The sequence below is a fragment of the Oscarella lobularis genome, chromosome 7 (genome assembly GCF_947507565.1).
Source record: "Oscarella lobularis chromosome 7, ooOscLobu1.1, whole genome shotgun sequence".
NCBI lineage: Eukaryota > Metazoa > Porifera > Homoscleromorpha > Homosclerophorida > Oscarellidae > Oscarella > Oscarella lobularis.
In genome coordinates, this window is record NC_089181.1 from 2,958,098 (window position 1) to 2,983,119 (window position 25,022).

General features: G+C 47.4%; 8 protein-coding genes and 2 non-coding genes across 13 annotated transcripts; 2 read left to right on the forward strand and 8 right to left on the reverse strand.

Annotated features, from left to right (window-relative positions):
- Window positions 1-2: 2 nt before the first annotated feature.
- LOC136189476 (neutral alpha-glucosidase AB-like) lies at window positions 3-5,213 on the reverse strand. Of its 2 annotated transcripts, none has more exons than XM_065977437.1 (23): window positions 5,073-5,213; window positions 4,785-5,021; window positions 4,561-4,728; window positions 4,267-4,511; window positions 4,108-4,204; window positions 3,863-4,061; window positions 3,600-3,767; window positions 3,480-3,541; window positions 2,358-2,435; window positions 2,231-2,306; window positions 2,122-2,178; window positions 1,992-2,064; window positions 1,856-1,935; window positions 1,759-1,800; window positions 1,509-1,707; window positions 1,354-1,455; window positions 1,241-1,299; window positions 998-1,182; window positions 804-942; window positions 666-740; window positions 505-618; window positions 352-461; window positions 3-291 (listed from the first exon to the last, which is right to left on the reverse strand). In XM_065977437.1, exons 1-23 carry the CDS (start codon window positions 5,171-5,173, stop codon window positions 75-77), a joined length of 2,883 nt encoding a protein of 960 aa, XP_065833509.1. In that variant the 5' UTR covers window positions 5,174-5,213; the 3' UTR covers window positions 3-74. The 2 variants fall into 2 exon arrangements, with proteins under 2 accessions (XP_065833509.1, XP_065833508.1); XM_065977436.1 differs by having other exon boundaries at window positions 3,600-3,806.
- Window positions 5,210-7,206, forward strand: LOC136189479 (sterol carrier protein 2-like). Its single transcript, XM_065977442.1, has 11 exons — window positions 5,210-5,272; window positions 5,315-5,352; window positions 5,411-5,515; window positions 5,569-5,586; window positions 5,633-5,755; window positions 5,836-5,984; window positions 6,041-6,487; window positions 6,550-6,637; window positions 6,691-6,756; window positions 6,813-6,865; window positions 6,928-7,206. The coding sequence occupies exons 1-11, from the start codon at window positions 5,229-5,231 to the stop codon at window positions 7,063-7,065; spliced, it is 1,269 nt and encodes a 422-aa protein (XP_065833514.1). The 5' UTR covers window positions 5,210-5,228; the 3' UTR covers window positions 7,066-7,206.
- Window positions 5,590-9,875, reverse strand: LOC136189477 (uncharacterized). Of its 3 annotated transcripts, XM_065977438.1 has the most exons (17): window positions 9,850-9,875; window positions 9,702-9,796; window positions 9,390-9,651; window positions 9,222-9,340; window positions 9,105-9,169; window positions 8,957-9,048; window positions 8,803-8,899; window positions 8,662-8,748; window positions 8,431-8,611; window positions 8,237-8,366; window positions 8,025-8,181; window positions 7,737-7,979; window positions 7,586-7,679; window positions 7,439-7,537; window positions 7,224-7,385; window positions 7,073-7,176; window positions 5,590-7,017 (listed from the first exon to the last, which is right to left on the reverse strand). In XM_065977438.1, the coding sequence occupies exons 1-16, from the start codon at window positions 9,870-9,872 to the stop codon at window positions 7,076-7,078; spliced, it is 2,007 nt and encodes a 668-aa protein (XP_065833510.1). In that variant the 5' UTR covers window positions 9,873-9,875; the 3' UTR covers window positions 5,590-7,017; window positions 7,073-7,075. The 3 variants fall into 3 exon arrangements, with proteins under 3 accessions (XP_065833510.1, XP_065833511.1, XP_065833512.1); XM_065977439.1 differs by lacking the exon at window positions 5,590-7,017 and having other exon boundaries at window positions 7,068-7,176; XM_065977440.1 differs by lacking the exons at window positions 5,590-7,017; window positions 7,073-7,176 and having other exon boundaries at window positions 7,282-7,393.
- Window positions 9,876-10,023: 148 nt separating this feature from the next.
- On the reverse strand, window positions 10,024-10,095 carry Trnae-cuc (transfer RNA glutamic acid (anticodon CUC)). The gene has a single exon. It is a non-coding gene; the product is annotated as a tRNA-Glu (tRNA).
- A 111-nt stretch (window positions 10,096-10,206) lies between these two features.
- On the reverse strand, window positions 10,207-14,583 carry LOC136189588 (serine/threonine-protein kinase D2-like). The gene is made up of 20 exons (XM_065977596.1): window positions 14,372-14,583; window positions 13,828-13,978; window positions 13,634-13,762; window positions 13,213-13,529; window positions 13,015-13,144; window positions 12,647-12,963; window positions 12,521-12,595; window positions 12,218-12,470; window positions 12,087-12,157; window positions 11,937-12,009; window positions 11,775-11,881; window positions 11,663-11,719; window positions 11,503-11,607; window positions 11,349-11,447; window positions 11,208-11,292; window positions 11,074-11,149; window positions 10,913-11,019; window positions 10,772-10,857; window positions 10,587-10,722; window positions 10,207-10,528 (listed from the first exon to the last, which is right to left on the reverse strand). The coding sequence occupies exons 1-20, from the start codon at window positions 14,513-14,515 to the stop codon at window positions 10,356-10,358; spliced, it is 2,691 nt and encodes an 896-aa protein (XP_065833668.1). The 5' UTR covers window positions 14,516-14,583; the 3' UTR covers window positions 10,207-10,355.
- A 75-nt stretch (window positions 14,584-14,658) lies between these two features.
- LOC136189590 (reticulon-1-A-like) lies at window positions 14,659-17,347 on the reverse strand. The gene is made up of 14 exons (XM_065977598.1): window positions 17,246-17,347; window positions 17,000-17,158; window positions 16,867-16,936; window positions 16,758-16,813; window positions 16,431-16,711; window positions 16,349-16,384; window positions 15,906-16,291; window positions 15,647-15,781; window positions 15,383-15,590; window positions 15,287-15,332; window positions 15,052-15,220; window positions 14,957-15,003; window positions 14,843-14,901; window positions 14,659-14,787 (listed from the first exon to the last, which is right to left on the reverse strand). Exons 7-14 carry the CDS (start codon window positions 16,126-16,128, stop codon window positions 14,745-14,747), a joined length of 930 nt encoding a protein of 309 aa, XP_065833670.1. The 5' UTR covers window positions 16,129-16,291; window positions 16,349-16,384; window positions 16,431-16,711; window positions 16,758-16,813; window positions 16,867-16,936; window positions 17,000-17,158; window positions 17,246-17,347; the 3' UTR covers window positions 14,659-14,744.
- A 722-nt stretch (window positions 17,348-18,069) lies between these two features.
- On the reverse strand, window positions 18,070-19,252 carry LOC136189589 (lipid droplet-associated hydrolase-like). Its single transcript, XM_065977597.1, has one exon. The coding sequence runs from the start codon at window positions 19,145-19,147 to the stop codon at window positions 18,179-18,181; it is 969 nt and encodes a 322-aa protein (XP_065833669.1). The 5' UTR covers window positions 19,148-19,252; the 3' UTR covers window positions 18,070-18,178.
- Window positions 19,253-19,280: 28 nt separating this feature from the next.
- LOC136189587 (apoptosis-resistant E3 ubiquitin protein ligase 1-like) lies at window positions 19,281-23,473 on the reverse strand. Its single transcript, XM_065977595.1, has 19 exons — window positions 23,326-23,473; window positions 22,914-23,273; window positions 22,800-22,844; window positions 22,529-22,749; window positions 22,090-22,476; window positions 21,871-22,039; window positions 21,676-21,812; window positions 21,544-21,621; window positions 21,137-21,479; window positions 20,952-21,073; window positions 20,824-20,899; window positions 20,664-20,776; window positions 20,444-20,611; window positions 20,275-20,394; window positions 20,094-20,223; window positions 19,976-20,034; window positions 19,830-19,913; window positions 19,600-19,778; window positions 19,281-19,530 (listed from the first exon to the last, which is right to left on the reverse strand). The coding sequence occupies exons 1-19, from the start codon at window positions 23,468-23,470 to the stop codon at window positions 19,428-19,430; spliced, it is 3,039 nt and encodes a 1,012-aa protein (XP_065833667.1). The 5' UTR covers window positions 23,471-23,473; the 3' UTR covers window positions 19,281-19,427.
- A 232-nt stretch (window positions 23,474-23,705) lies between these two features.
- On the reverse strand, window positions 23,706-23,869 carry LOC136189709 (U1 spliceosomal RNA). Its single transcript, XR_010670433.1, has one exon. It is a non-coding gene; the product is annotated as a U1 spliceosomal RNA (small nuclear RNA).
- A 206-nt stretch (window positions 23,870-24,075) lies between these two features.
- On the forward strand, window positions 24,076-24,982 carry LOC136189182 (dr1-associated corepressor-like). The gene is made up of 6 exons (XM_065977063.1): window positions 24,076-24,172; window positions 24,234-24,306; window positions 24,356-24,449; window positions 24,507-24,641; window positions 24,700-24,825; window positions 24,881-24,982. Exons 1-6 carry the CDS (start codon window positions 24,131-24,133, stop codon window positions 24,945-24,947), a joined length of 537 nt encoding a protein of 178 aa, XP_065833135.1. The 5' UTR covers window positions 24,076-24,130; the 3' UTR covers window positions 24,948-24,982.
- Window positions 24,983-25,022: the final 40 nt, after the last annotated feature.

Here is a 25,022-nt window from a genome sequence, read left to right on the forward strand (position 1 = left end):
CGTTGAAGAGATTTCTCACACGCAAAATAATTCGCCAAATACCATCTACCGCGCTTCGCACAAATCGCTCGGTTTTAGTTTAGCGTCAGTTTGAAATCGCTGGCAACATTAACGCCAGGCTTTTTGATGACGAGTGTCTGCGCATTCGCGTTGTAGAGAAAATTCAACGGCTCCCCAACAGGACTCGCTGAGAGTCGAACTGACGTCGGAGCATTGGCCAGTCCGATTATTATCACTCGTTCAATGTAAGAAGATGTCTCGTACGAAGAGCTCTGATGACCAACAGCACAACTATAGAAGAATATATCTAGTACTGTAAGCGGAGCCCTAGTATATAGTATGAAGACTCACGTGCTGGTGAAAGTCTTATCCTTGAATTCAAAGGACCGAAGCAAATATTTTCCGTCTCTGTAGTCAAACGACTGTCCGTCGTCGACGTAGAGAAGACCTGCGGCTTTGCCCTAGAAAGCGCGTCAGATTTGTTCTCTTCACGTTGTTCTCTACCTCATTATCAAGAGACACGTAGAGCGTGTACGGATCGTGAATCATTTGAGTCGAGGAACGACGAATTCGAAGTTTCTTTGCTACGATGCCACCTCCTCTCAAAAAAACGGGAATCTGTGCGAGACAAATCCAATAAATGTCAGTGTATCACGAAGACGCACCTTCGTCATCGATGTGGACAGCGTGATTCTTTCGCCTCCACTGTACTTCTTGTAATCATCCTGATCATACCACACCTAGATTAAAAGGAGGCATAAATGCGCCTTCTTTTCGGTGAATGGATAAAATAAATGTCCCACCCCGGAACCAGGAAGATAGATTGATAGGTATTCGGTACCAGCCGATTGAACTGGTTTCACCAGCATGTCCCTTCCAATCAAGTATTCATCGTCGATACCAAACGTTTCCGTATCCTCGGGAAACTCAAACCACAAGGGTCTGACAGTTCACCGTCATCATCATCAACGATAGCTCATTCACTGTAGATACCTACCTCATAACTGGACTTCCGTTTTGCGACGATACGTAGAAGAGCGTGTACAAATAAGGAAGGAGGGCATAGCGAGCGACGATTGCTTCCCTCATCACTTTCTGGGTATCTTTTGAAAAAAGCCACGGTTCGCGACGTCTCGTGTCGAGATGAGCGTGGCCCCGGAAGAACGGCTGGTACGCACCAGCCTGGCAACAAAAAAGCGCATACAAATAAAGAAACAATATCTCTACGACTGAACGTCACCTGATACCATCGCCGAAGCAATTCTTCGTCGGGATCTTTGAAGAAGCCGCCAACATCAGCTGAAGAGGGAAGTGCTTATAGAGAGGGGGAGGCATAGTTTACGACTCCTGTACCTCCAACGAACGGCAATCCTGCTATTCCAACAGACAAAAGCATTGGCACGCTGGCAGCCAAGTGATCGAAATGAGCCAAATTATCTCCAGTCCATATAGCACCTTATAAAAACCTTTCCCAAAGCAGCACACTGACTCCAACAGCTCTTTCTCACCGTAGCGTTGAGATCCGGCAAAAAATGCCCTCGACAAGACGAAGGGACGAAGTCTTCCGTTCGATCGTCGTACTAGTCCTTCAGCTGTGGCTTGGAGGTGAAGCATCCCGTAGATGTTGTGCACGTCTCGATGCTCCCAACCGCCGTGATGCTTCGCGTCCTTGTGCATCGTTATCTCGGGTCCGTTGAAAACAGACGGCTTCGAACGAAAAAGAGTCGACAAAAACGAAAAAAAAAAATTCGACGCTACCTCGTTCATGTCATTCCACGTGAAAAGAGCGGGCGTTGATCCCTAAAACAAAAGAGCTTCGCACAGAATACCTACGCGCTCGCGTCTCTAGCTCTACTTCGTATTCGCTCAGTTGGAATTTACTTGAATACCAATCCCGCACTTCTGGATTCAAAAAGTCGGGCCAAGACGAAGAACCTTTTTGTATAATACTACTAGTACTACATAAACTCAAGTACTAACTCCTGGCTCACCCGGCCAGCAGGATCCTTCATAATCCCCATCTCCAGCCGAATTTTTTATATAGTAACCTCGACTCTGAGCTTCCTGTTTATATATACACGTCTCATTTCACTTGTGAAAAGAAAGAGCGTCTATGTCTACCTCGTGTATGCGGTAACCGCCTTCTCTCTTTACGTGAGGATCAACAATAGTGACCATCTAGAACAAGAGTTCTCAAAGTTTCACTGCATTAAAGGGTATCAAACAAAACCTTTCTGCCATAACTTGAAATATGATTCAACATCTTGACGGAATCGGGAAAGCGCTGACCATCCCACGTGAAGTACCTAGTAGAGATGTAGCACATTGGGTCCCCCCCACTAACCAACTATGCATACTTTTTCGAATCAGTGTGTTCAATGTCAAGCCAGATGACGTCAAGAGGACAATTCATATTCTCGTATCCTTGGTTCACACTAAATAATAATAAGAATAATAATAGATTGCTTACGTAACTCAGGGTTCTGCCGAGAATTTTTTCAGTGTGGGAAGAAGGTCTGGAAAATTGTCCAAGACACTTTTATGAATCGTCTAAGGCAAAATTGTCTTGGACCATTTTCAAAACTGTCTTGGACCATATTTAAAACCATTTTAAAAATTGTCTTGAACGTTCGAACGGGAAGAAGGCAAAGGCATACGGAGAAGGCAAAGGCATAGGGAGAAGGCAAAAGGCATAGGGAGAAGGCAAAAGGCATAGGGAAAAGGCAAAAGGCATAGGGAGAAGGCAAAAGGCATAGGGAAAAGGCAAAAGGCATAGGGAGAAGGCAAAAGGCATAGGGAAAAGGCAAAAGGCATAGGGAGAAGGCAAAAGGCATAGGGAAAAGGCAAAAGGCATAGGGAGAAGGCAAAGGCATAGGGAAAAGGCAAAAGGCATAGGGAGAAGGCAAAGGCATAGGGAAAAGGCAAAAGGCATAGGGAGAAGGCAAAAGGCATAGGGAAAAGGCAAAAGGCATAGGGAGAAGGCAAAAGGCATAGGAGAAGGCAAAGGGAATAGGAGAAGGCAAAAGGCATAGGGAGAAGGCAAAAGGCATAGGGAGAAGGCAAAAGGCATAGGGAGAAGGCAAAGGCATAGGGAAAAGGCAAAAGGCATAGGAGAAGGCAAAGGGAATAGGAGAAGGCAAAAGGCATGAGGAGAAGGCAAAAGGCATAGGGAGAAGGCAAAAAAGGCATAGGGAGAAGGCAAAAGGCATAGGGAAAAGGCAAAAGGCATAGGGAGAAGGCAAAGGCATAGGGAAAAGGCAAAAGGCATAGGGAGAAGGCAAAGGCATAGGGAAAAGGCAAAAGGCATAGGGAGAAGGCAAAAGGCATAGGGAAAAGGCAAAAGGCATAGGAGAAGGCAAACGGCATAACGTTTTAGTAGTGTATGGGTCGGCGATAGGCGAGTGAGGGTCGGGGCCGACCCATGCCGACCCACGTGGGCAGAACCCTGGTAACTGCCAAAGAGCAGTCGTCTCTCTCACCTTTCAACATCGTCTTGATCATTATAATTCCACCTACACTGATGATAACCAAGAGAAAACATCTAGAAAGAAAGCAAAGGAAACGTCAGTTACGTATTGACTAATCGCACTACGTCCTACCGGAGGAATTGGCGACCTTCCAGTCAACGCGGAATACTGTCTGAGCACATCGGCCGGCTTTGGTCCAAAGAAAACAAACAGATCGATTATTCCGCTCTCTGATATCCAATGAGTTGACGTTTGAACGCCGCCACCGCTGTCGCCGTCGCGTTGAGATTCCACATCACCCTGAGGTACGAAATAGTTGATGAGATTACCCACCCAGCTCTACACGGGGGGAGTAGAGACAGGGAATCAACGGACAAGGCAGCTTCAATACCAACCTGACTGTCTGCGTTGTTGTTGTTTGCTGAGCGGCTTATGTCGATCCACGTCTCAGCGGCATTGTGCCAGAACATCCCCACGCTTCTGCGTGCCGTGTGAGACATGAGAAATGGGATGGAACCGTAGAGAGCCATGCGCTTGTTCAATTCGTATTCAAACACGTCGAGATTGTAGAGTCGATACGGATCTCCTTCGTTTCTATAGACAAAATATACATTTATCGCTATTTATTTAAACGTTTTACGTCGTTTCTTTCAGGTTGAGCGAGTCGGCGTGTTCCGGAATTCCATACACGTGAGACGAGCCCGGAAAAGCGATGTCTACTCCAATTGAACTAGGACCTGAAAGCGTGCAAATTCCACGTATGAAAACGCCTTTTGGGATTCTATATAATATTACGTACCGTGCACTTTGGAATCGTGGTGAGACCTGAATGACTCTTCCCACAAATCCCTCTCCTCCTCCTCCTCCTCCTCCTCCTCCTCCTTCTTCTGCTCATTTCCATTGTCATCCGTTTCCTTCTCTAATTCCTCCTGAAGACTTCGTTTTATTTCCTCGTTCTCCTCTTTGTGGCCTTCCTCATCATCAGCCTGCTTCTCCTCCTCCTCCTCACCATTCTCCTCTTTCACTTCCTCAACCTTTGCTTCTCTAAACAAAACTCTTTTCAAAATCCCTTCGCCGTTCGAAAAAAACCAACTTTTTTTCTCTATAGTGTTCGAACTCCAGAAGGCCTTGCCCATTGAACGTCACCAACGTAATCCCGCCCACTTGAAAATCAACACGAAACGGTTTGTACGCAACGGCAACGCGCTTATCCTCGAAAGCGGCGACGAAACCTCCATCGCCTTTACTGGCAATATTCAAACTAAAACATTTCATATTGACATTTTTTTGTTGTTCGCGAAATATTTTTTTGTGGACTTTTGGAGTTTGGGTTCGCCGACGAGCGCTCCGTCTACTTCGTATCTAGGTCGCAGGGGATTTTTCTCTCGTATTCGCAGTCGACTTGTGCTGTCTTCGATTGCGTTGAATTCGACGACGAAAACGACGTCGTTTCTCGTGTTTCTGACGTCGATTAGAATCGAATTCGATCGTATTTCTATTGAATTGGGTATGGCAACGTAGGGGGAGGTGCGCGGACCGATTTTTCGCTGTCGCCTAGCAAGGGGAGTCATTCGAGATCGATTTTCGTTCCTTTCCCGCACTCACCGACAAAAACCACTCTGATCGCACTTTTTGAAGTTGGATTCATCGACCAAAAGGACCTCGCTAATGCATAAGAGAAGAAGAACTCGGACAAAAGGCAACATGGCGATAATGCGGGCGTTTCAGAGTCACGTGAGTAAGGCAAAACACTGCCCCAAAATGAGGAGAAATCGCGTTTTCGTCGTAGGAGTCGGCATGACTCGGTAAGAAGTGCTTGTTCGATGCGCTCTGACGATGTATTTCAGCTTTGAGAAACCGCTAACGAAAGACTGGGATTATCCCGGCAAGAACCGCGCCCTACGCTTGCTCTGCAAGACGACTAAATGACTCTATTGACTCAGATATGGGCCGCGAAGCCGGTCAGAACGCATTGAAAGACGCCGGACTCGCGTACGAAGACGTAGAAGCGATCGCAGCGAGTTACTGCTACGGCGAGCCGACTTGCGGTAAAACGACGACTGATTTCCCACCTGGCATGTCTACGTTTACTCGTACGTAGGTCAAAGGGCTGCTTATGGTAAGTGAGTTCGGTCGCTGGCCCCCCATGTGCCGTCTGTCTTTAGAATTGGGATTGACTGGCATACCTGTCTTCAATACGAATAATAATTGCAGTTCGGGTTCGTCGGCTCTCATGCTAGCTCGTCTGCTTGTGCAGAGCGGAATGTTCAACTGCGTTCTTGCTCTAGGTGAGTAGCTACGTACAACCGCATTTTAAATCTTTGGGGTATCCTGACGTCATCAGGTGACTTTCCTCTATTTAACATAGGCTTTGAAAAGATGGAACGGGGTCTCTCCGAACGATACACGGATCGCACGTCACCGGTCAAACGTCATGTCGATGCCATGGTCCAGTTGGGAGCCGATCCCCGTTCCATTAGCCCCGCCATGACAACCATGACATCCGACGTCATAAAGGCGAGATGCGAATGAGCACGTGCATTTTTTCGCACGAGCCTTTTCATCTCCTTCAGATGTTCGCCTATGCGGCGAGAGAGCACACGGCTCGCTACGGAACGACGACAATGCAATACGCAAAAATTGCGCATAAAAATCGAAAGCACGGCGTTCACAACCCGAACGCCTGCTTTCGAAAGGAGTTGCCGCTCGAAGCGATTCCAAAGCGTTCCCTATGCGAGCCGATTACGTCAGCCATGTCGGCAATGACGGCGGACGGAGCGGCGGCGGCGATCGTCGCGAGCGAGGCGTTCGTTCGACGTCGACGTTTGGAAGGAAACGCCGTCGAAATCGTCGCGCAGCACATGCTCACCGACTTGCCGTCGTCGTTTGGGAGCGATTTCATGAATCTCTGCGGCGTCGACATGGCAACCGTCGCTGCGCAACGCTGCTTCGCCGATTCCGGGTTGAGCATCGACGACGTTGACGTGATCGAAGTGCACGACTGCTTCTCGTGCAACGAAGTAAACGAGAATGGAATTCGTTTGATTGATTTGATTTGATTTACCTTTCGTTTTCCTCTTAGCTTTTCATGTATGAGGCTCTGGGGCTTTGTGGACGTGGCAAGGGTGGACGTTTGATTGATACGGCCAAATGGGTGACGAATAGAAGTGGTACGATGCGTTGGATTTCCTCGTCGCCCTTTCGTCCTATTGAGATGTTCTAGGCGGGGAATTGTGCCAGCTTGGTGGCCGATGGATTGTCAATCCATCTGGCGGACTTGAGTCGAAAGGTAGGAGGGAAAGAGGGTCTTCGTTCTTTTCTTCCGCCAGTAATAATTTCAACTAGGTCATCCAATTGGTGCAACCGGACTTGCCCAGTGTGCTGAGTTGAATTGGCAGGTAAGATGCTTTTTGGAAGACAATGTTCTCCGTTCTTGATCCGTTGCCCTTTCTTGACGAAGCTACGTGGCGTTGCCGGGAAACGGCAGGTCGACGGAGCCAAGATAGGACTGCAGCATAACTTCGGATTGGGAAGTGCGGCTGTCGTCACTCTGTACAAGAAATATGAACGGGACCAAACTATCCATTCTCGGTTGTAGAGTGTACTTGCTACTGTTGTATTGAACATAGCAACGTTATAGCCGTTTGTGTCTTTTCCAATCCTATTGCTGGTATTACGCTCCACGCCGCGTTTGGTTCCATCTGTAGCACTAATAAACATTCACGTGCAGTTAATAAAATTATAGGTTTTGGTTACTTTTGGCCAGCAGCATTTCTGGCGTTGTCGTTTTGTTGAAGAGTGGCTGTGAATAGTAGACTGTGCATTGAAGAACGTCGGTCAAGTCGGTTCCCAGTTGCCGTAGACAAATCAAAAGATGACGTTGAAAATTATCCATTAGAGAGGAATAGTTGACCGAGCCTAAGAATCTGCCTTAATTGAACGAAGGAATGAGAAGCCGACTTTCTACTGACCTAACAGCTCAGCAGAGAAGGTCAAGTATCCCAGATTTTCCATCCAAACCCAGTGCGCCTGATGCAGTACCGATTCCGAACTCCAACTATTCGATCCTCCTGCATTACAAATCCTAACGAAAGCAAACACTAAACGTAGCACTATACTTGAAAAATCTTCCGCACGGGAATCAGCAATAGAGTGAAACTCGACTAGAGCTCCCTTGGGCAAAGCAGGAACAGCAACAAAAACGAGATGGCACTAATAAAGCAGACACACAGTTCACTCCAAGAATATTAAAAATAAATGTACCGTTACCATCTGATCAATTTTGCCCCACTCTTCCTTGACCTGTCTCACGTATTGCCTGTCAGTCACAAAGCACGTGGCCTGCACAACGTGACCCAGCGCCAATCCACCGCGACTTTCATAGTGAGCATTCAGTATCCGAGTCGTGTGACAAAGGCAGAGACGAGCCTGAGAGACAACGCCGCCGCCAATCAGTGTCATCGACCCGGGAATGAGCCCAATTTGTCCAGCCACGTACACGGTCGAATCCAGCTAAAGAACATCAGACGAGGATCATATGACGAGACCATTGGATACCTGCATTGCTTGACTATAAGGGCCAATATTAGCAGGTGCCCAGTGTGATATGCTTTGAACGTGCATGACGTTCTTTTCAATACGAGGAGAACATTTGCATGCTAGGCAGTTCAGAAGAAGAGCCTGCCCTTCGGGTAAATTGGCCTCAACGCACACTCTTCAGGAAAAAAATTATGATCAAGAAAACAGAAGACCCCTCTGCCCTCGGTAACCTGATCGGAGGATTGACGTCAAAAACGGTTTTGTATACATCGTTTATCGCCGCATATTCACTCATCTTTCTTATGTACAAATAAACGAGAATAACGTGACCTGACGTCATGCCGGAAAACTTCAATTTTTCTACTCAACGACTCATTAGAAATTTTACACACACAACCAGAGTACTCTATCCCTCTTTTCTTACGAGTCAACTCTTCCATTGCAGCCAAAGCCTGTGCTGATGCACTCCCGTCACCGGACATTTGTCCAGCAATGCCTGAAATCCAGCAGAAATCACTGTTTTCTATGGTCCTCTTTTGCAGTAGTGAAAATCCTGAAGTACTAAAGTTCTGGTCCATTGTCACTAGAAAAGAGCAGCCTGCTTCCTAAATATAGTTCATAACAACTCCCCAGCCGACGTGCAAGTACGTTATACCCGATTCTCATCGCTGGGCATATCATCGGCTGCATGTGGTGGTAAAGGCTGTTTCAGTTTCAATAAAGTTTTTTCGAGACTTTCACTCTGAACCAAGGGTCACTTTAGTATATAACGACACTTCATCAAGTTTGTTCTAACGTCTTTGTCTTTCTCTTCTAAGTGAAATTTTTTGACAACAAGATAGGCAACGGGAGCAAAAGCGTCGTCCGAATGCATGACTATTTCCGATTCGTCTCTGCAGAGATAAAAATCAAAATCTAAACACAACGCTTCGTTTCACTAAGCAACGCACATTACAAATCTTTTCTCATACAGTGGACAATCGACGACAAGCGTCTCATACTCGCCTCCTTCACCGCAAACGTGAAATCCAAACGAATCGTTCTAATTTTCAATAGAAATAAACAAGGCGGTCGATCCAGGCATTCAGGCAGACCAACCATCTCGCAAAACTTTGAGTGAAGCGACCGAATGGATTTTCCCAAATGTTTTGAAGGACTAAGGCCTGGCAAAAAAAAACGGTTGCAAGTTCCGAGAGACGCTTTCAACTCGCGTACCCATTGCCGCCGTCTTTATAACAATTGCGTCGACGCCGGAACAAATCATTTCCTCTAAGAGAATCTTCTGATCGACTCTCCATAGATATGCCAAACAAGTCAATCCCAATCTTCCACATCTGCGTCCAGTAGTGGAAACTTATTAGTTTATGAGGCGCATGCACGTACACGTTTTCAACTCGGACTCTCTGATAATCTGATCGAATGGCTCCGACCGATACCCCATCGAAACATATTTCACTCTGTATGCTTCTCAGTAGCTGATAGAGATCTTCGACTTCGTCGTGGCTGCTCGACAGGTACGTTTTTCCCGTGCTGATTGCCTGACCGGAGATCGTGCGCCTGTAGAAAGGCAATGAGCCGAATGCTTCGGCAAGCAGCGGGACTGCTTCGTGCCCGACTGTTTGAAACATGTAGCTGTCCAACTCGTCTGCAGGCAAATAACTTATTGCAGCAGCTGCGATGGTCGTGGTGGCTCACTTTCTCCTTTCGGGGGACAGAGGTTTGCGACGGCGACGAGCTGGTGACCTTCAGCGAGACATTTTAGGAGGTTGAAGCAGCTGTCCTTGCCGCCACTAAAATATTTCGTTGGATAATGCCTGCATATCCTTCTTAGAACGACGCACACCTGATCAATCCGACGACTTTCATCTTTGCGTGTGGTGCGTGCGTGCGCTATCAGCTCAATTTCTCCAGAGATTATTCAACTGGCTTAGTAGTAGCAGGGGTCATGTAGCAGGCGTATTCGGCCTAAAAACATCTAAAAAGTCTACGTTGAAAGCAAAATAAAAAACAAAAAGCTTTCCCAGACCGGGAATTGAACCCGGGCCTCGACGGTGAGAGCGTCGAATCCTAACCACTAGACCATCTGGGACCGTTGAAAGCGAGCAATTGAATTGATTTAAATACTTGTTCACGAAGCTCAAAAAAGTAAAACGCACTTTTTCTTGTTTCCTTCGTCGTTTCCTACCATCAAAACCAGAAATTTGCTTATACTATAAGAATTGATCTATTCACAATATAAGTCAATGTGTACTGATAAGAAATGAACGCTAAAAATCTAAAAATACTGTACCTCTAAAAGAAAGAACACAGAAACGCCTTATCTAGACACCAGTCCAGCTCCCGCAGACCTTAGATGGGAGTAACAGGAAAGCCCAACTGAGAGAGACGCCTCTCAATTTCAGCAGCATGCCGGTCATTGCACTCAGCACGCGGCGGCGTCGGCACACCGTCTATCGTTGCAAAGGCTTTCATCCCCTCCATTTTCTCCTGTCTCTTCTTCCTCTGAGCCTCTTCGGCACTTACTGATAAAATTCGAGCGTCAAACAATTTACCATCCAAATTGAAGAGTAGTCTAGTCACCTTTGGGCAGTTTTTCTGTATTGTCAACGCTGCCGCTGTTGTTCGACGTCCAATACGCTTCCTCTTCTGGTTCGGTCAAGTATCGAACTCCCACTTGCATTTCGAGATTGTGCAGATCCTCCCAACCCTGACGAGTCTACAGACGCGAGTAGAACGCACTCGACTTTAAGCGGAAAACTTCCCACCTGAAACCAGAGGTGATGCATGCATCTTGCCACGTTGAACCGTCGTCTCTGCTCGACACGCAGCAGCCGTTTCACCAGATCGATTGCTGCGTAAAGAAAAAGAGATTCTAATGGGACGAGAAAACGTCACAAGCGGCGAACCTTCTCTCGATATCCCGGCCCAAGGATTAGGTGGAAACATGAAAGCAGCATTTTGAATTTGATCGGAAATTTCTTCGTCCTCGTTGAACGGGAACGTGCCGCTCAAACTGCGAGTGAGAAAAGGTTAGAGTTAGGAATCGAGAGAGAATGAAAAAAATCACCTGACGTAGATAATAACTCCAACAGCCCACATATCAAGGGACCGGTTGTAAGGCTTGTTCGTAAGGACTTCAGGCGCTAAGAAACGACGACAAGGATGACTCGATCAAAGATCCAAGAGCACAAGAGCGCGTACCTAAATAGGCCGGCGTTCCCACGACGGAATTCCTGAACGAATGATCGTGGATAATGCGCGCAAAGCCAAAATCACAGATCTTGACCTGAAAAAAAAAGAGGAAACCTATAAAACAGCGTAAAATTGACTGTCGCTTATTACCTGCGGCATGTCCGATTCACTCGCAAGCAGAACGTTTTCCGGCTTCAGGTCGCAATGAACAATGTTCTTGCTGTGCAGATACTTCAATGCGCTGACAATCTAGAATCGAGAAACGTTGGATCAACTTCGGCGTGGACAAACGACTATTGCTTACCTGAGCAATCAAGAATTTGGTGACCCGTTCAGAGAGTCGCCCTTTTTGACTGTTCAGTATCATCTCCAGCATGTCGTTTCTCATCTTTTCCATCACAACGAAGACCTTAAAAATGTATAAAGGTAAAATTAATCTCCCTCTAGTCACTGTGTCCAATTGCCTTGTCAGGTGTCTCAAACATGTCCGCTAATATGACGATTCCCGGGTGGGTCACGTTCTGCCAAGTAAAGCGACTCGAGAGCGCGTAAACAAAAAGCATCGTCGCAACCGACCTTAAGAATAGCTGCTTCGTTTTTCAACGCCGTTTCTTGTTTCGTAGGAAAGCGAGCTTTGTCGATGACTTTCACTGCCACTTCGTTGCCAGACAAACGATGTACTCCTGGAGAATACATCAATGAGGAAGGAAGGACTAAATTTAGCTCTTTTAGCCTCACCTGCGTACACAGTTCCAAATTGGCCAGATCCAAGGACCTCGTCACTGTAGATCTGATACAGCTCGCCGACTTTCTGATAAAACAAAAAACAAGGACGCGTCGCGCTCAAGAAAAACAAACACAATGAGAAACCCCCCGCTGTGAACGTACAGGTTTAGGTTTCTCCTTTTCTGCTCCGTCCACTTTGTCATCTATTTTCGCCTCCGAAGACGGAGCCTTAGCTAGAAAACAAAGAATGCCTCATCGAACGATTTTGAATTTTCGTCACTATTAAAATTAACCGTTCTTGACTTCCTTCGCCTGTGCCTCCTTCAGCGGCACAATTGCATTGTTAATCGCCTCGCACCACAAACCAGCTTCGTTGGGAGAAGACGCCACTTGAACGGGACTGTTTCCGCCGCTGTTCTCGCCGCAATAAATCAACGCGCAAGCCATGCGTATCGTAAAACAATGCGGCGTCCAATTGGGAGGCTGCCTCTCGGCTTGAGCAGCGCCAGCAAAATCGACGCTCAGTATTTCTCGCAGCGGTATCTCCTAGAAATAGAAACGAGATAGGGCAATAGGGATAGCCGGAGCACACGTACCATGAGCTTCGGACCGTCGTTCTTCTTATAAAGGCAAAGACTTTTCGTCGTCAGTCTCCACCAGTGGCTTTTTCTCTAAACGTAAAAGAAATCAGAGACCGGTCAACGTTTCTTTTTCCGAGTCACCTTTGTATCGGCCTTTGTGAAGTGAGTCATGTATCCCTCTTTCAGCACTTTCGCCGCATATCGTTTCGTATTTCGAACGGACTGAAATAATCGTATCAGCGGAATGTTGGGCGCGTTCGTCAGTTGAACGGGCGCAATCGACGCCACCGACTCCCGGTCCGTTTCGGGTCCCGTTTCCGACGACGCGTCGCTGCCGACGTGATCCCCGCCGTTTTGACTCGGCGTCGGCGTGTGCTCTTCCTCGTCGCTGTCGCTGGGCTGGTCACGAACGGTCGACTTGCTTTCTCCGTAGCTCGGATTCGGCATGCCGTCTGGATCTAAAAAATAAACATTGTCTACTTTTGATTATGTAACACGGGGGATCTTGCCTTCTGTGCCTTCTGTTATGCGACGAATGTATGGAGCTTCACAATCGCGCGGCACATAACGTTCACACTTTTCGTGCACGTTGTACTTGCAGTCTCGACACTGCTTTCCTTGTCTTATTGCTCCCCATAGCTACAGAAAGAGAGAAGGTCAAAAAGAAGTTTAGAGCGGAACCTCTGCTGTTGGCGTATTAGACTCACCAATTTCTTGCACAACATGCACAACGTCAGCGTCTTGTACGTATGTATGGCAAAACAGTGAGGAACGGCTACTTTGCCTTTGCCCGCCTCTCTCAACGCCAAATCAATCACAATCGGACGGCACGTATACATTCCGCCTTGCTTCAGCTGCGGCGAACTGTGCGGCATGGAAATGATCTCCTGAAGAGAAGAATGAGAAGACAGGATCGTCGACGAACTCGACGCAATCGACAGCCGACGCAATTTCTTCTCTCGTTGACGCGAACAGTTATTGGGAATCTTGTACGCGCATCTCTTATGATAATTCCCACCGCATCCTAACAGAGGAAACATAATAATAATAATAATAATTCATTAAGATCAATAAAAAATAAACGTCGCCATTCTAGATGTGTTGATTCTATAGCATAGATCATCTCACCGTGACATTTCAATCCCTGTCGGATGAGACCCCAGAGAAATTCGCCGCAAAAGTCGCAAAACGCCGGCGATTTGTACGTGTGAACGCTCAGAATGTGCGGTAGGATGTTGCTGCTCTCCCGTGTGAACGCTTTCAAGTGCGGAAACAGACGCGTAAATATTAACATTCGTAATCAGCTAAGGGGACGTCCTCACAGGAAAGTACGATCTCGATGACGTCACCCGACCGAAGATCCGAGACGTCGGCGAGACGTTCGACAGTCTCGCCTTCGATCGCATCGCCCCGGTGACGCATGAGTAGTATGTGATTGTGCAGATCGAGATACTGATTGATGTGCTCCAAGTACTGCGCGCGCGCGCGCGAGAGAGAGAGAAAGAAAAAGAAATGAAAGAAGGGTTATCGAAAAGAAAACGCGTCGTTCGCGGGGGGGTTCCCTTTAGCCCTTTGCCCGTTGTCGCTCGCGCGCGAAGGAAAAACCCCGAGAAAGAGAGGGGGCGGAGGTCAATAAGAGGAAACGATGCGTTTCGCGTCACACGCGCAAGCGCCTGTGTGCCAAGACGACTTTCTTTTCGCTATACTAGAGAAATAGCGCTTTCGGTCGATTCTAAGGCGATCGTTTGGTCGTCGAACGCGAATCGTTCGCGAGTTTCGCGTTTTTTTTTTCGAGCGCGCGCGAACGCGGGGAGAGGAAGAGACCAACCCCCCCATATTTTTTGCTTTCCCCCTGTTTCGACGTACGTGTCGTTCGAGAAAGTGAAGAGCCTGGTCGAAGAGCGTTTCCATGTCCATCGTGCGGAGTTCGACTTGTTCGCGAACGAGACCGCACTGGAACGTGAGTCGCTTCGCCCCTTCGGACGAATCGGGAGACGACGGCTCCACCATCGCGGGCCGGTAGACGAGGAGAACGAGAACGACGCGAGGACACGAACGGGGGGACAGATTGGGGTAAGACGCCTGCGCAATGCGCACAGCGTGCGGGTTTCCCGAATGTCGGTACTTTTTGAAACGGGCACGCCCCACCGGAATCAACTAGAAGAAGACTTCATGGAATGCGTTTCATGACGCGTTACTACACTGAGAACAGAAAACAAGCAGCAACAGGTTTTAAATTCTACTGAACTTTTTTCTTGAAGAAGGGAAGTCGAGCCATTATTCTGGAGAGACAAACTGGTGTGACGCAATTAGAGCAATGCGATTAAGAAAGCATACTTGTTTTGCAAAACGCACAACTGCTGTTTTCCTTTGGCTGCCATTTCATCGACTTTAGCCTTTAGTATAACAACAGATCATAGAAACTGTAAACAATACAAGAATACAACGTACCTGATTTTTCTCGTACAATTTTGGAAGAGTGAAAAACGCTAAAATGCCTGAAAAAAATCATTAGTGTTATTATATACCATATGCAGACTACTCACCAACAATGAAAAGGGTCAAAGTGCTACAGCAGCCAACAACTGCCTTGATAATCGCCACAGCAATTCCAAACTTGATCGATTCCACAAAATTATCGACAGCGAGAAAGCGAACAAGACATTTAGCTTCGTTAATCAACAGCTCACGAGTCTGCCGAGCAAAACACACCACCTGCAAGGAAGAAAGAGACAGGATATCCCCAACTTGCTCACATAGCCTTCATCTCTCTCATCTCACCTGACTGTCAGAGACCAAAGAAGCAATGTCGGCGTTCACGTAAGACCTGCAAAAGAACAATCCTTCAGACCTCTTTTCACCTATCTGTTGCTATACTGAAACGGATTCGTCTGCGGTTCCTTTTGCACAGCCTGTTTCAGAGCGACGACCAATCGCCATCCAAGCGATACGGCAAGAATCGATTGGAGAGCGAGACAAACGACTTGAATAGCAGTATAACATAGCAATGCGAGAGCGAACGTCAGAAGGACGGCAAAAACGGTGCCCGTCAACTTGGGACTTCGCCAGTAGAGAACGTAGAGAACTAAATAAGGAACCCATTCAAAAGACTGCTTACAAAGATCGACTACACAAACTCACCCTTTGGACTCAAGAATCTCAGTGCCGGGTATTCGCTCGCTGGCGGATAGTCCGACGAGCTTTCGTCGTCGTCGTCGTCGTCGTCGTCGCCGCCGCCGCCGCCGCCGGCGTCGTTGTCGACAGGTGAGATGACGCCTAAAAATAAAACGTGATTCGTTGATGATCTGACGTGTTACAGCACAGCTGCGGTCGAAGATCTCATTGCGTGTGCCGTCACACCAGTTTCAAGATGGCGTAGGGAGTTCGCGCGAACGCTTACTTTCTTCTTCTTTTTCCTCCGCTTTCTCGTGCGGCTTTCGCTCTTCGAGCATTTGGGACTTGGTCGCTTCGGTCACGGCGTCGTTGATGACGTCGCGAGTCATGTCGTCGGCTATGTCTTCGGCTCCGCGGTACAGATCGTCTTCCGTCGTCGAGACGGGTTCTTCGTTGTGAGCGTCGTCGTTGTCGGACGGCAACGAAGCTTGGAATGGCTCAGTTTCCATGCACGCTGGCTTGCTCTGCTGCAGCACGAGGTCAATGCGCAAGAGGTCACGTTTAACGCACGCTATCTGCTATGTTTAAATGTGACGTCATATTCTTTGCGCAAGACTACGGTGAACTACATAACCAGCGTCAGTTTTTCTGTACTTGGAAAGGAATGTCACTCTAAACATTTAGGTTAATTAGGTAAATTTGTAACAGAAATTAATTAATGTTCTATACCTCTTTTCCACTTGGTCCTTTACAGCATTTTGCAATCTATACCAAAATTATATAACAATTCAGAAAACGTATCATAGCTAACCACAATAATAATGACGACAACGATGACAGCAATTCCAATTGTCAACCCAACAATAAATCCAGCCAATTTTCCTCCTGAAATACGACAATGAGGACAACAGCCATCGTCAAGGTGAATAAGATCTTGGAAAAATGCACAGTTTGGAAGTGCACACGTAGCAACAGCACAGGCAAATTGACACTTGTTGTGTAGACCTTCGCAACTACAGGTGCAGGGAGTGCACTCCCGTTGTTGCCAGTGGCCCTCAGGACCAACAAAAGCTCCATTCGTCGTTACACAACCTTCAAAAATTTACAATAGCCAATGGTCAGTGCTCTGATTTCTCACCTATGGAAGAACAGTACGAATCTGTAGGACATACTACATCGCCACTGTCGCACGAACTGCACGCGAGCATCAATATTTCTTTTTGCTTTGGCATATTTCGGTCACTTACCACTCCGTACAGCCGTCGAGACCCACAAACTTGCTGCCGTGAGGATAAACGGTTCCGTTATAATGACAGACTACGACGACGACGACGAGATCTTATACATGTATCGGCAATGGTAATTACAGTACTTCCGTACCAGGCACCACGCACGCCGTGCCACCGCACCCAGTAGCACAACAGATTTGAGACTCTGGGCAAGACGACTCTGTACAAGTCTCCGCACATATTCCATTGCTCATCGGCGGACAATGAGAATTCCCTTGAGCGTGATCATGATCGTGGTCCGCAAGAAGACCTGTCGACAAGACTAGATTACGATCACAAGCCAGCACCACCCGCAAGCGAAAGTCGCTCTGTGCGCGCGACAAACGCCAGTGCGTGCCTTGGAGTAGCACAAGAGCTACGACGACTGTGCAGTAGGAGCGCATTCTATCGCGTCCAAGTCTTCGTCTGGTTTAACTGTGTGCATGCGCACGCCTTTGTTTATGTGGCTGGTGATCGAATGACAGTCAATAACTTATAAATAACTCATGTTGTTCTACTGTACGGTCTCTCAGTCAGTTGCAACACCAGAGGCTCTGTCGAATGCGATGTCCGAGTGACGCGAGGAAATTCCTTTCCCTTTCCTGAGACAATTGCAGCCGTACGTCGGTGGGGCTGTCTCCTTGATCAAATTTATTACTAACAGGCTGGACTTCTTTTTCCGAGAAAGGCATTCCACTGCTGGCGGAGTTATCACCGGGCCACTGGTAGTACAGTAGTTCTTCGCCCCTGATGGCTTCGAGTACCTGCTTCAAGCAGTCTTGCCACTGCTGACATGTCGTTGCAGAATTAGCAAAGAAATAATAGTTGCCTTTGCCGGTGATTAGACAAAAACGTTCGTTTTCGGATATTTCCGACGGAAAGACGTCGTTACAGATTCGCCGTTCAAATCCTTTTCTAAGCAGAGACGAATTTTCGTCAAGCATGACGACGGCTTTGAACAAACCGCTGTCCGGTATTTCATTAACGAGCAGACCGTTTCGATAGAGACGCCAGTTGCGCAGACGCCAAGTCCGCCGAGCGCCATGACAATAATGTAGAAGCCCTTCGCAAATGAAAGGATTAGCAGTACTATCAGTGATGACGGGAAGGCTCATTGTGTGTGTATCCAATAGCTCTTCTGTCTTTGTTACCTAACAAAGGATATTTTGCCCTATACAGAAATTGGTCACGTCATGATGACGTCATAAACATCTTTTTATAGGTAATCACCAAAACAGCAATCATAAATATAATACATAAGATATATGTTACAGTACAACTAGCGATTTACCTACTCATTTTCCTCAATGGCGTCTGCCAAAAATTCGTCCAGTTTCTCAACCATTTCCTCAGAATAGTGCAGATTAAAGGCGTGAGCACACTTCACGGCACAAATCTTCATGTCGGGATACTCTTCGAGAATATTCTCGTACATTCCCTTGGGTACCCAGTGATCGGACCGCGTGTAGAAGACGACAACGCGATCCTTGTGTCGTAGGAGATCGTCGACGTGATAGCCGCGCAGAAGATCGATCGCCTCTTCGCCGAGCGTCATTGCATTCACAATTCCCCGTCGACCGGCCTTGAGAAACGTCACGATTGCGTCAAACATGTAGCCGCGATGCGACTCGGGCGGATGAAATATTTCCTCCAATTTCGAGCTGACCATACGCCAGAGCAAGAATCGAGGAATGGAAGTGAATCCGTAGATGAGAGCACGTGCCAAATAGGGATGATTTTTCACCATGGGACCGAACCATTGGCCGGTTTGCGACTCGTGCATTTGACCAATGACGGGACAGAGAAAGGCGACGTTACGCACTCGATACTTTTCCAAGCGATCGCTATTGAGTAGCTGAAGCGTCATGTAGCAGCCTAAAGAATGGGCTATTATCGTTACGTCGGCACCGGCGGGGATCAGGCGATCCATGACGGCGAGTTTGTGTTCGATTTGCTCTTTCATGTCGCTCGCACTTTTCGTCTGCACTTTCTTCTGATCGCTCGTCAAATCGTTCGGATCTTGACTGCAGTAGGACATGGAGACGACGTTCGCTTTGTCTTTCGCTCGTTTCGACAAGCGATCGAGAAACGGTTTGTAGAGGCTGATGATTCCCGGGTTTCCCGGTATGACGACGACGTAGGGACGCGCTGGAGATGGCGGCGACGACGACGACGAGAGATCCCACGAGGCGACGAGTTGGGTGGGATGGCCGGCAATGAGGCGCGTCTCCGCGTAGAGGTTCGGAAAGGTTGTCGTCATCGTTGCGCTGCGGTCTAGTCACTGGGAACGCTTGCTGAAGACAGCGGCTATGACTAGGTTCCGAATCACGAGCCGGTGACGACCTAAAAAAAACCATGACTCAGAACATGCGCGCCTGCGTTGTTCAGCAAAGTGGGCGGCACTACAGTAGGATTTATAATTCGGCTTCTAATTTTGCGCACAATATAATCCGAAAATAAATGTTTTCTCGCCTGGACAAGAAAAAGCTTCTGTGCACTAATCAAAAAATGCTACAAAAAAAAGTTCTAAAAACTATTGATCAGATCATTTCAAAACCAAATGATCCTTCATTTATGGCCAATAAAAGCGAGGATTGAAGCTGTTCATACGATTCGTAATCAGGCAAACATATCTGATTAAAACTAGAAAAGAAAGAAAAGTCAAAAGAATCGTCATCGTTCCCCTCGCGTTTACTAATTTTTTTTACCAACCAAGTATGTGCTGTCGGCAGTCCGTTGATGCGTGCCGACGAGTGGGTCACCGTAAACTTTGGCGACAATTCCGAGAATCCTCCAGGAGGAATCTGAGACGATCCTGTGGTGAACTGCAACAACTGCGCCATCTCCTCCTGAGTGAAACTGCTCACAGCAGACCAAAACCACGTAGTAACCTAAGAGAGCGTGAGGCCGTTTGGATTAGCCAACGAGACAACGTGACTCACATTCGACGACATCCAGAAGCCTTCCACTTTACTGTATTTCCGAAGATCTTTCACGTTGTACTTGCTAGCGCCACACATTAGAAGCTAAACACATCTTGGTCATTGAATAAAATGACAAAAACGTTCATTTCTTAATTATAATTAACCTCCAATTCATTTTCGTCAAAGACGCTCAACAAATCAATGGGAACAATTTCACTTAAACCTGAAGGAAGAAACCTCAAATTGTTTCATTGACTAAGTATATAAATTTTTCCACCAGACCCTTTACGAACGCCTCGATTTGACTTCGCACTTGATCAACCAATCGAAATTGGGTCATGAGGTCCAAGTACTCCAGTTTGTTTGCATTCGTCACCATAATGTCTTCGCCATTCGGCTTGAGAGGAAAGGTCTGCGCACAAAAACATCGACGAATACGCGCGCAGCAACGAATTCGACAAACTTTGAGATTCCCGTCGACGTATAGGTCCTCAGCAAACACGAGCTCCAAATCGTCCACGTCGTTCTCCTTGATGTATTTGATTTTTGCGACGTAAAACTCCGGATCGTCACTTTCAAAATGCTACAAAAACAGAATTCAAAGATGATGGTAAAAAGAAAAACGATTTCACTTTGCCCGTGACGCGAAGACCAACTAGTTGAGCGAGAAAGGATCGACTGAAACGGGCTTTGACGTATCTCGGATTGCCCTGAGCCGTTTCATAGAGACACTTCCCAACGAGACGACCAGCAAATTCAAAATCCTTCAGCCGGTTATTCGCACCGTAACTTGGATGAAGCTAAAAAAACGACGCTACACGCATAGAAAGAGACGTAAGGAAGATAAAGTACCAATGCCTGAGGATCGTCCTTTTTGAATCGTTGAAAGAGATCCTCCGATGGGTCCAGGAGAGCGTCGAAGAGAAGAACGAAAAGTTCTCGTCCAAGACCGCCCCAATCAACGCCTTTAGAGTCTGGTGAGGACGGCCTTCATATACCTAAGGTAATGTACCTCGTTCGTTTTCAAATGAAACTGACCATGCCTTGCACCAATCTTTCACGTGAAACCTCCCTAGCACTTCCATTGCCTAAGAAGAGAAAAAGCGTTTCAGGGCGCATGTGGAAAAGATCTATTCAAACGTGAGATAGGATCTTGCGTCTGTTCAAGTCAATCTGAATGCTCTTTCTCGAGTGATCCTTGTGGTGCTTTATGAGCTCTCTCTGAAAGAAGTCCTGCTTATCGCGAAAATTTCTTGAACCACCTGGAATTGAAAGAGAGAGGCGTCGACGTTGATTTGGCTGAAAGCAGACCATGCTACTCTTACCCATTTTCTGCGAGAGAAAATGAATAAACAGAGCGCCTAATTCGTCTCGATGTCTTGACAAGAGCGTCACTTTCTGATATCCGTCGTCAAGTGTGAACATTTGATCGCGCTGAGAGCCGCCGCCGCCAGAGAACACGTCGACGTCCGTAGCTGACATCCTTCGATCTCCCACGCACGTCTCCCCTAGTATTTCAAAGTCCTCTTCGACTGATGCAGCTCTCGATGCCCTGCCCAAGCGATTTCGTAGTTTCTTCATTAGACCGAGAGGCGGAGTTGCGCTGCCTTTCATCATCTGACTGTCTTCGCGGGGTTTGTTCTCCAGACCTTGATAGCCAAAGAAAAACTAAGGGAGGAAAAAGGAAGTCGTCAAACTTTGTATTCCTAATGCGTTTAATTAGACTTCTTACTTTCGTTCCCGGGCATAGTCGAAAGGTGTGCAGTTTCTTAGGAAATATGAAGAGCTTGAATTCCTTGATACTTATTTGCTACGGCAAATGGTCTAGACTACGCGGCACGTGCGTCTAACCCCAATAGCTCACTTTCGGCGAAATGTAGCAGTAGACTTTTTTGTGCTTCAAACTCTGCTTTTCCACGTCGCACACCTTCGCTTCAAAGTAGGACTGAAAGTTTCTCTTGTCCTTGTCCGTGCTCTTCATTACCGTTTCATACAACGTTGCTACCAAAGTAAAAGAAAATTGAGAAGAGAAACAAAAGGCTGTGTGCCTTCGTCTTACGGCTGACACAGAGAATGCCCAGATCAGCGTCAATTATGTGCTGATCAAAATACGTCATCCTCGCCTCGAAGTATCCTTCGTTCGGCAAAGTAAACGTCACTCTAAAGTAGCCTGGACGCACTTGGGACTTAACCGACTGAACAACGGCTTCCTCATCGACGCTGTCCGGCTAAACACCAAAGAGAATTCTAAGTATACGGACAACGAGAGTCGTCTGACCTCGGCGACGTGAATACGAAGCCCCTGTTCGTGCAGAAAGGCGTCTCTGCTACACAAATTTCCATATTGGTCTCTCAAGACGATCATCACCGTTTGACAAATGCCGCTTGCTACCACCATCCTTTTCTCCTGTTTGTCAATGTGCGATTTGGACATGCAGACGTCGCCTGATAGGACGGTTTTTTCAAACGGACTACCGTCGACGTGACATTCGCCGACTTGAACCGAAATCGCGTACTTTCCCGATTTTCTTGTCGTAAACTTCACCAACGTTGTCTTTTCGTCGTCATCTGCGTTGCTAATAACCGTCACGTGGTCGTCTCCGTCTGGATCTTTCACTTTCACATCCGGAACGGGATTATTGAAACCACCAAAGCGCTTATGAATCTATTGAACCATACGTAGGGAGACCTTACACCGAGAGATTTCCCTCTTTTACCTTTATCCTAAAGGTGAGTGTCTGGCCAGCTATTAGAGGATCTTTGCTCGTCCACTCGATCGAACTTGAGTGAGCCAGCCACCAAATATAATTTGGAATCTGACTTCCACTCGTTCCCCCAGCAGATCGTCTTTCGTTGACAATACGACGAAAAAAGGCGAATAAGGCGCCGAAAAGACCACGACGAAAACGATGAAAAACAAAACAAAAAAACATAGCCCCTAAAGAAAAACAGCCCATCAGAAGACCCCATGCCCAAACTCCCATTTACCGCCTGCAGCAACACAGATAAGAACTATAAAAGCCGCTTGAACGACTAAACACAAAGAGAGAAGAGTCTTCTAATTAATTAATAACCCATGGGGGGAGGCGATAGGAAACATACGTTTCGAGGCGAGTGAGAGCGTCCCTTCGACCACCGATGACCAGACACTTCTTCTCGTCTTCATATCGTCGATTGGCGGCGTCGCAAGGCGATCGCGAACGATTTTCTGTCGCAGCGACGTCATCGCTTCGCGATCGAATCCGACGCCGTCGTCTTTCGCTTGCATCACCGCTTCTGGACTCGTCAGACTGCGAGACAGAAAGTCGTTCGAATCGAAGGCGTTCTGTTCGAGCCAGGTGCGAAAAGCGAGCCATTCTAGGGCCGCTGCTTTTTCTTCCGTTATCGCCGTGCAGTGCTGAGGTGCTATTTCGCAGGTCATTGAAACGTCGATTTTTGAGAGTTCTTCGACGGTGTGGATTCCTAGGATAGTCGCTAGGAGAACAACATTGCTGGAATCTCGTTTGGTTCGTGCCTGCCGCTTTTATGGGAGAATCTAGGTGCTGACAATTGCGGACGCGCATCCATTCGTCTACTTCGCTCGTTCTTTCTCTATTGAGGAAGAGTATGAGGCAGAAAGCTGCCCCTACAAGGGCAATCACGTAGCGCGGTGCTGCCATTTAGTCTGGCTAGCGCGCTAGACAAAAAACCGATGAGAGGTACAGTACTGCACTGTAGCTCACAATTATATGCGGGCAGGGAACGGGGCTACTGATAAGCATGGCCTTTTTTAGTTCACCGGGATCTTTCTCCGAGTTTCTCTCGTGGACTGCAGCTAACCGCAGTCTCACAGATCCGCTCGAGATCACGCTTCTTATTTCCCTATTCACAGATCTTTCTTTGGAAATTTATTTATGGGAGACTGCGCGCACGCAAATCTCCCCCTAACAAAAATTACGCGCTCGAGTTTCCTACAGCGAGGAAATCGCAGGCTTCAGCCCAACCGAAGTGCAATGGAGGGGCCTCGACCTGGAGGCACGGCCTTGTTGATCACCGTAGCCCCCGCGCCAGGTAAGTGAAGATCCAGTGTTCAAGTCTACATTATATAGGCACAAGAGTGCTCATCAATTGTTGGTGGTTGCACTTGAAACACCGTCGGGATATTCTTGAATGCAGTTTTCTGATACACAACAGAGTTCTGCACCTAACTGTAGCAATAATTTTAAAATATAAATCTCTAAAACAGATTTACACACTTCGTTTCTTTATTGCGTGACATGCCCGGATAACAAAATCGATTAATGATCGACTAACCTCGACGCTCATTTTCGGCTTTGGGTATGCCACCAAAAAGAAAGAAATATTCTGCGCGATTTCCTACAGTAAGCCTGTTTGTCTCTATCCGTCTATACACGAGAAGGGTCTCCCTTGGGGAACGCGCAGGCCCGAATCAAGAAGATAATGCAAACGGACGAAGAAATAGGAAAAGTAGCGTCAGTAGTTCCCGTCATCATTTGTAAGTACGCACAAATTCAGCTTGGCATAGCGTAGTTACTCATCATCAGCTCGCGCTCTGGAAATTTTCCTACAATCTCTATTGAGCAAGGCAAGCGACGTAGCCGAGCAACGCAGCGCTCGAACACTGACAGCCCAGCATCTGTACGAGAAATTAGAGAGAAAAAACGCGCAAGTGTGCGCTAACGCTATTGCTTACAGAAAGTGGTGCATTGAGTCGAACAAGCAGTTCGATTTCTTGGTCGATTTGGCTAAGGCTGTGCCAGACGTTAAACGCGGCAGCGAAGCTGAGCTAGGAGACGGCATTGCTAAAGCCGAGCGCAAACGGAAGTCAAGGTAAGACGAGAAAATTGAACAATTGAGGCGAGTGATCTCATGTATCCGCGACGTTTAGAAAGAAGGTCGGGGACGAAGGTGCAGCGAAGGAGGAAGGGACGCCTCGTAGAAAAACGTCTAAAATGCTGCAACGTAGCGAGAGCGCGCAGGGTTCGTCGAGTGCGGCATCGACTGTTCCCGTCAGGTGAAATGAAAGACGATGCTGTGGTGACTGTGTGAAAAAAAAAGCGCTTTTTTAGTCAAATTCCGCAAATAGTTCTTCCACCTCGACCATCAGAAGCTGATGAAGATGACGACTATGATTGAGATTCATAGCACGATTTTAGAAAATGGGGGGGGGGGGGGGGGGGGGGGGACGTCTCAGTCAGTCTGGGACCTACA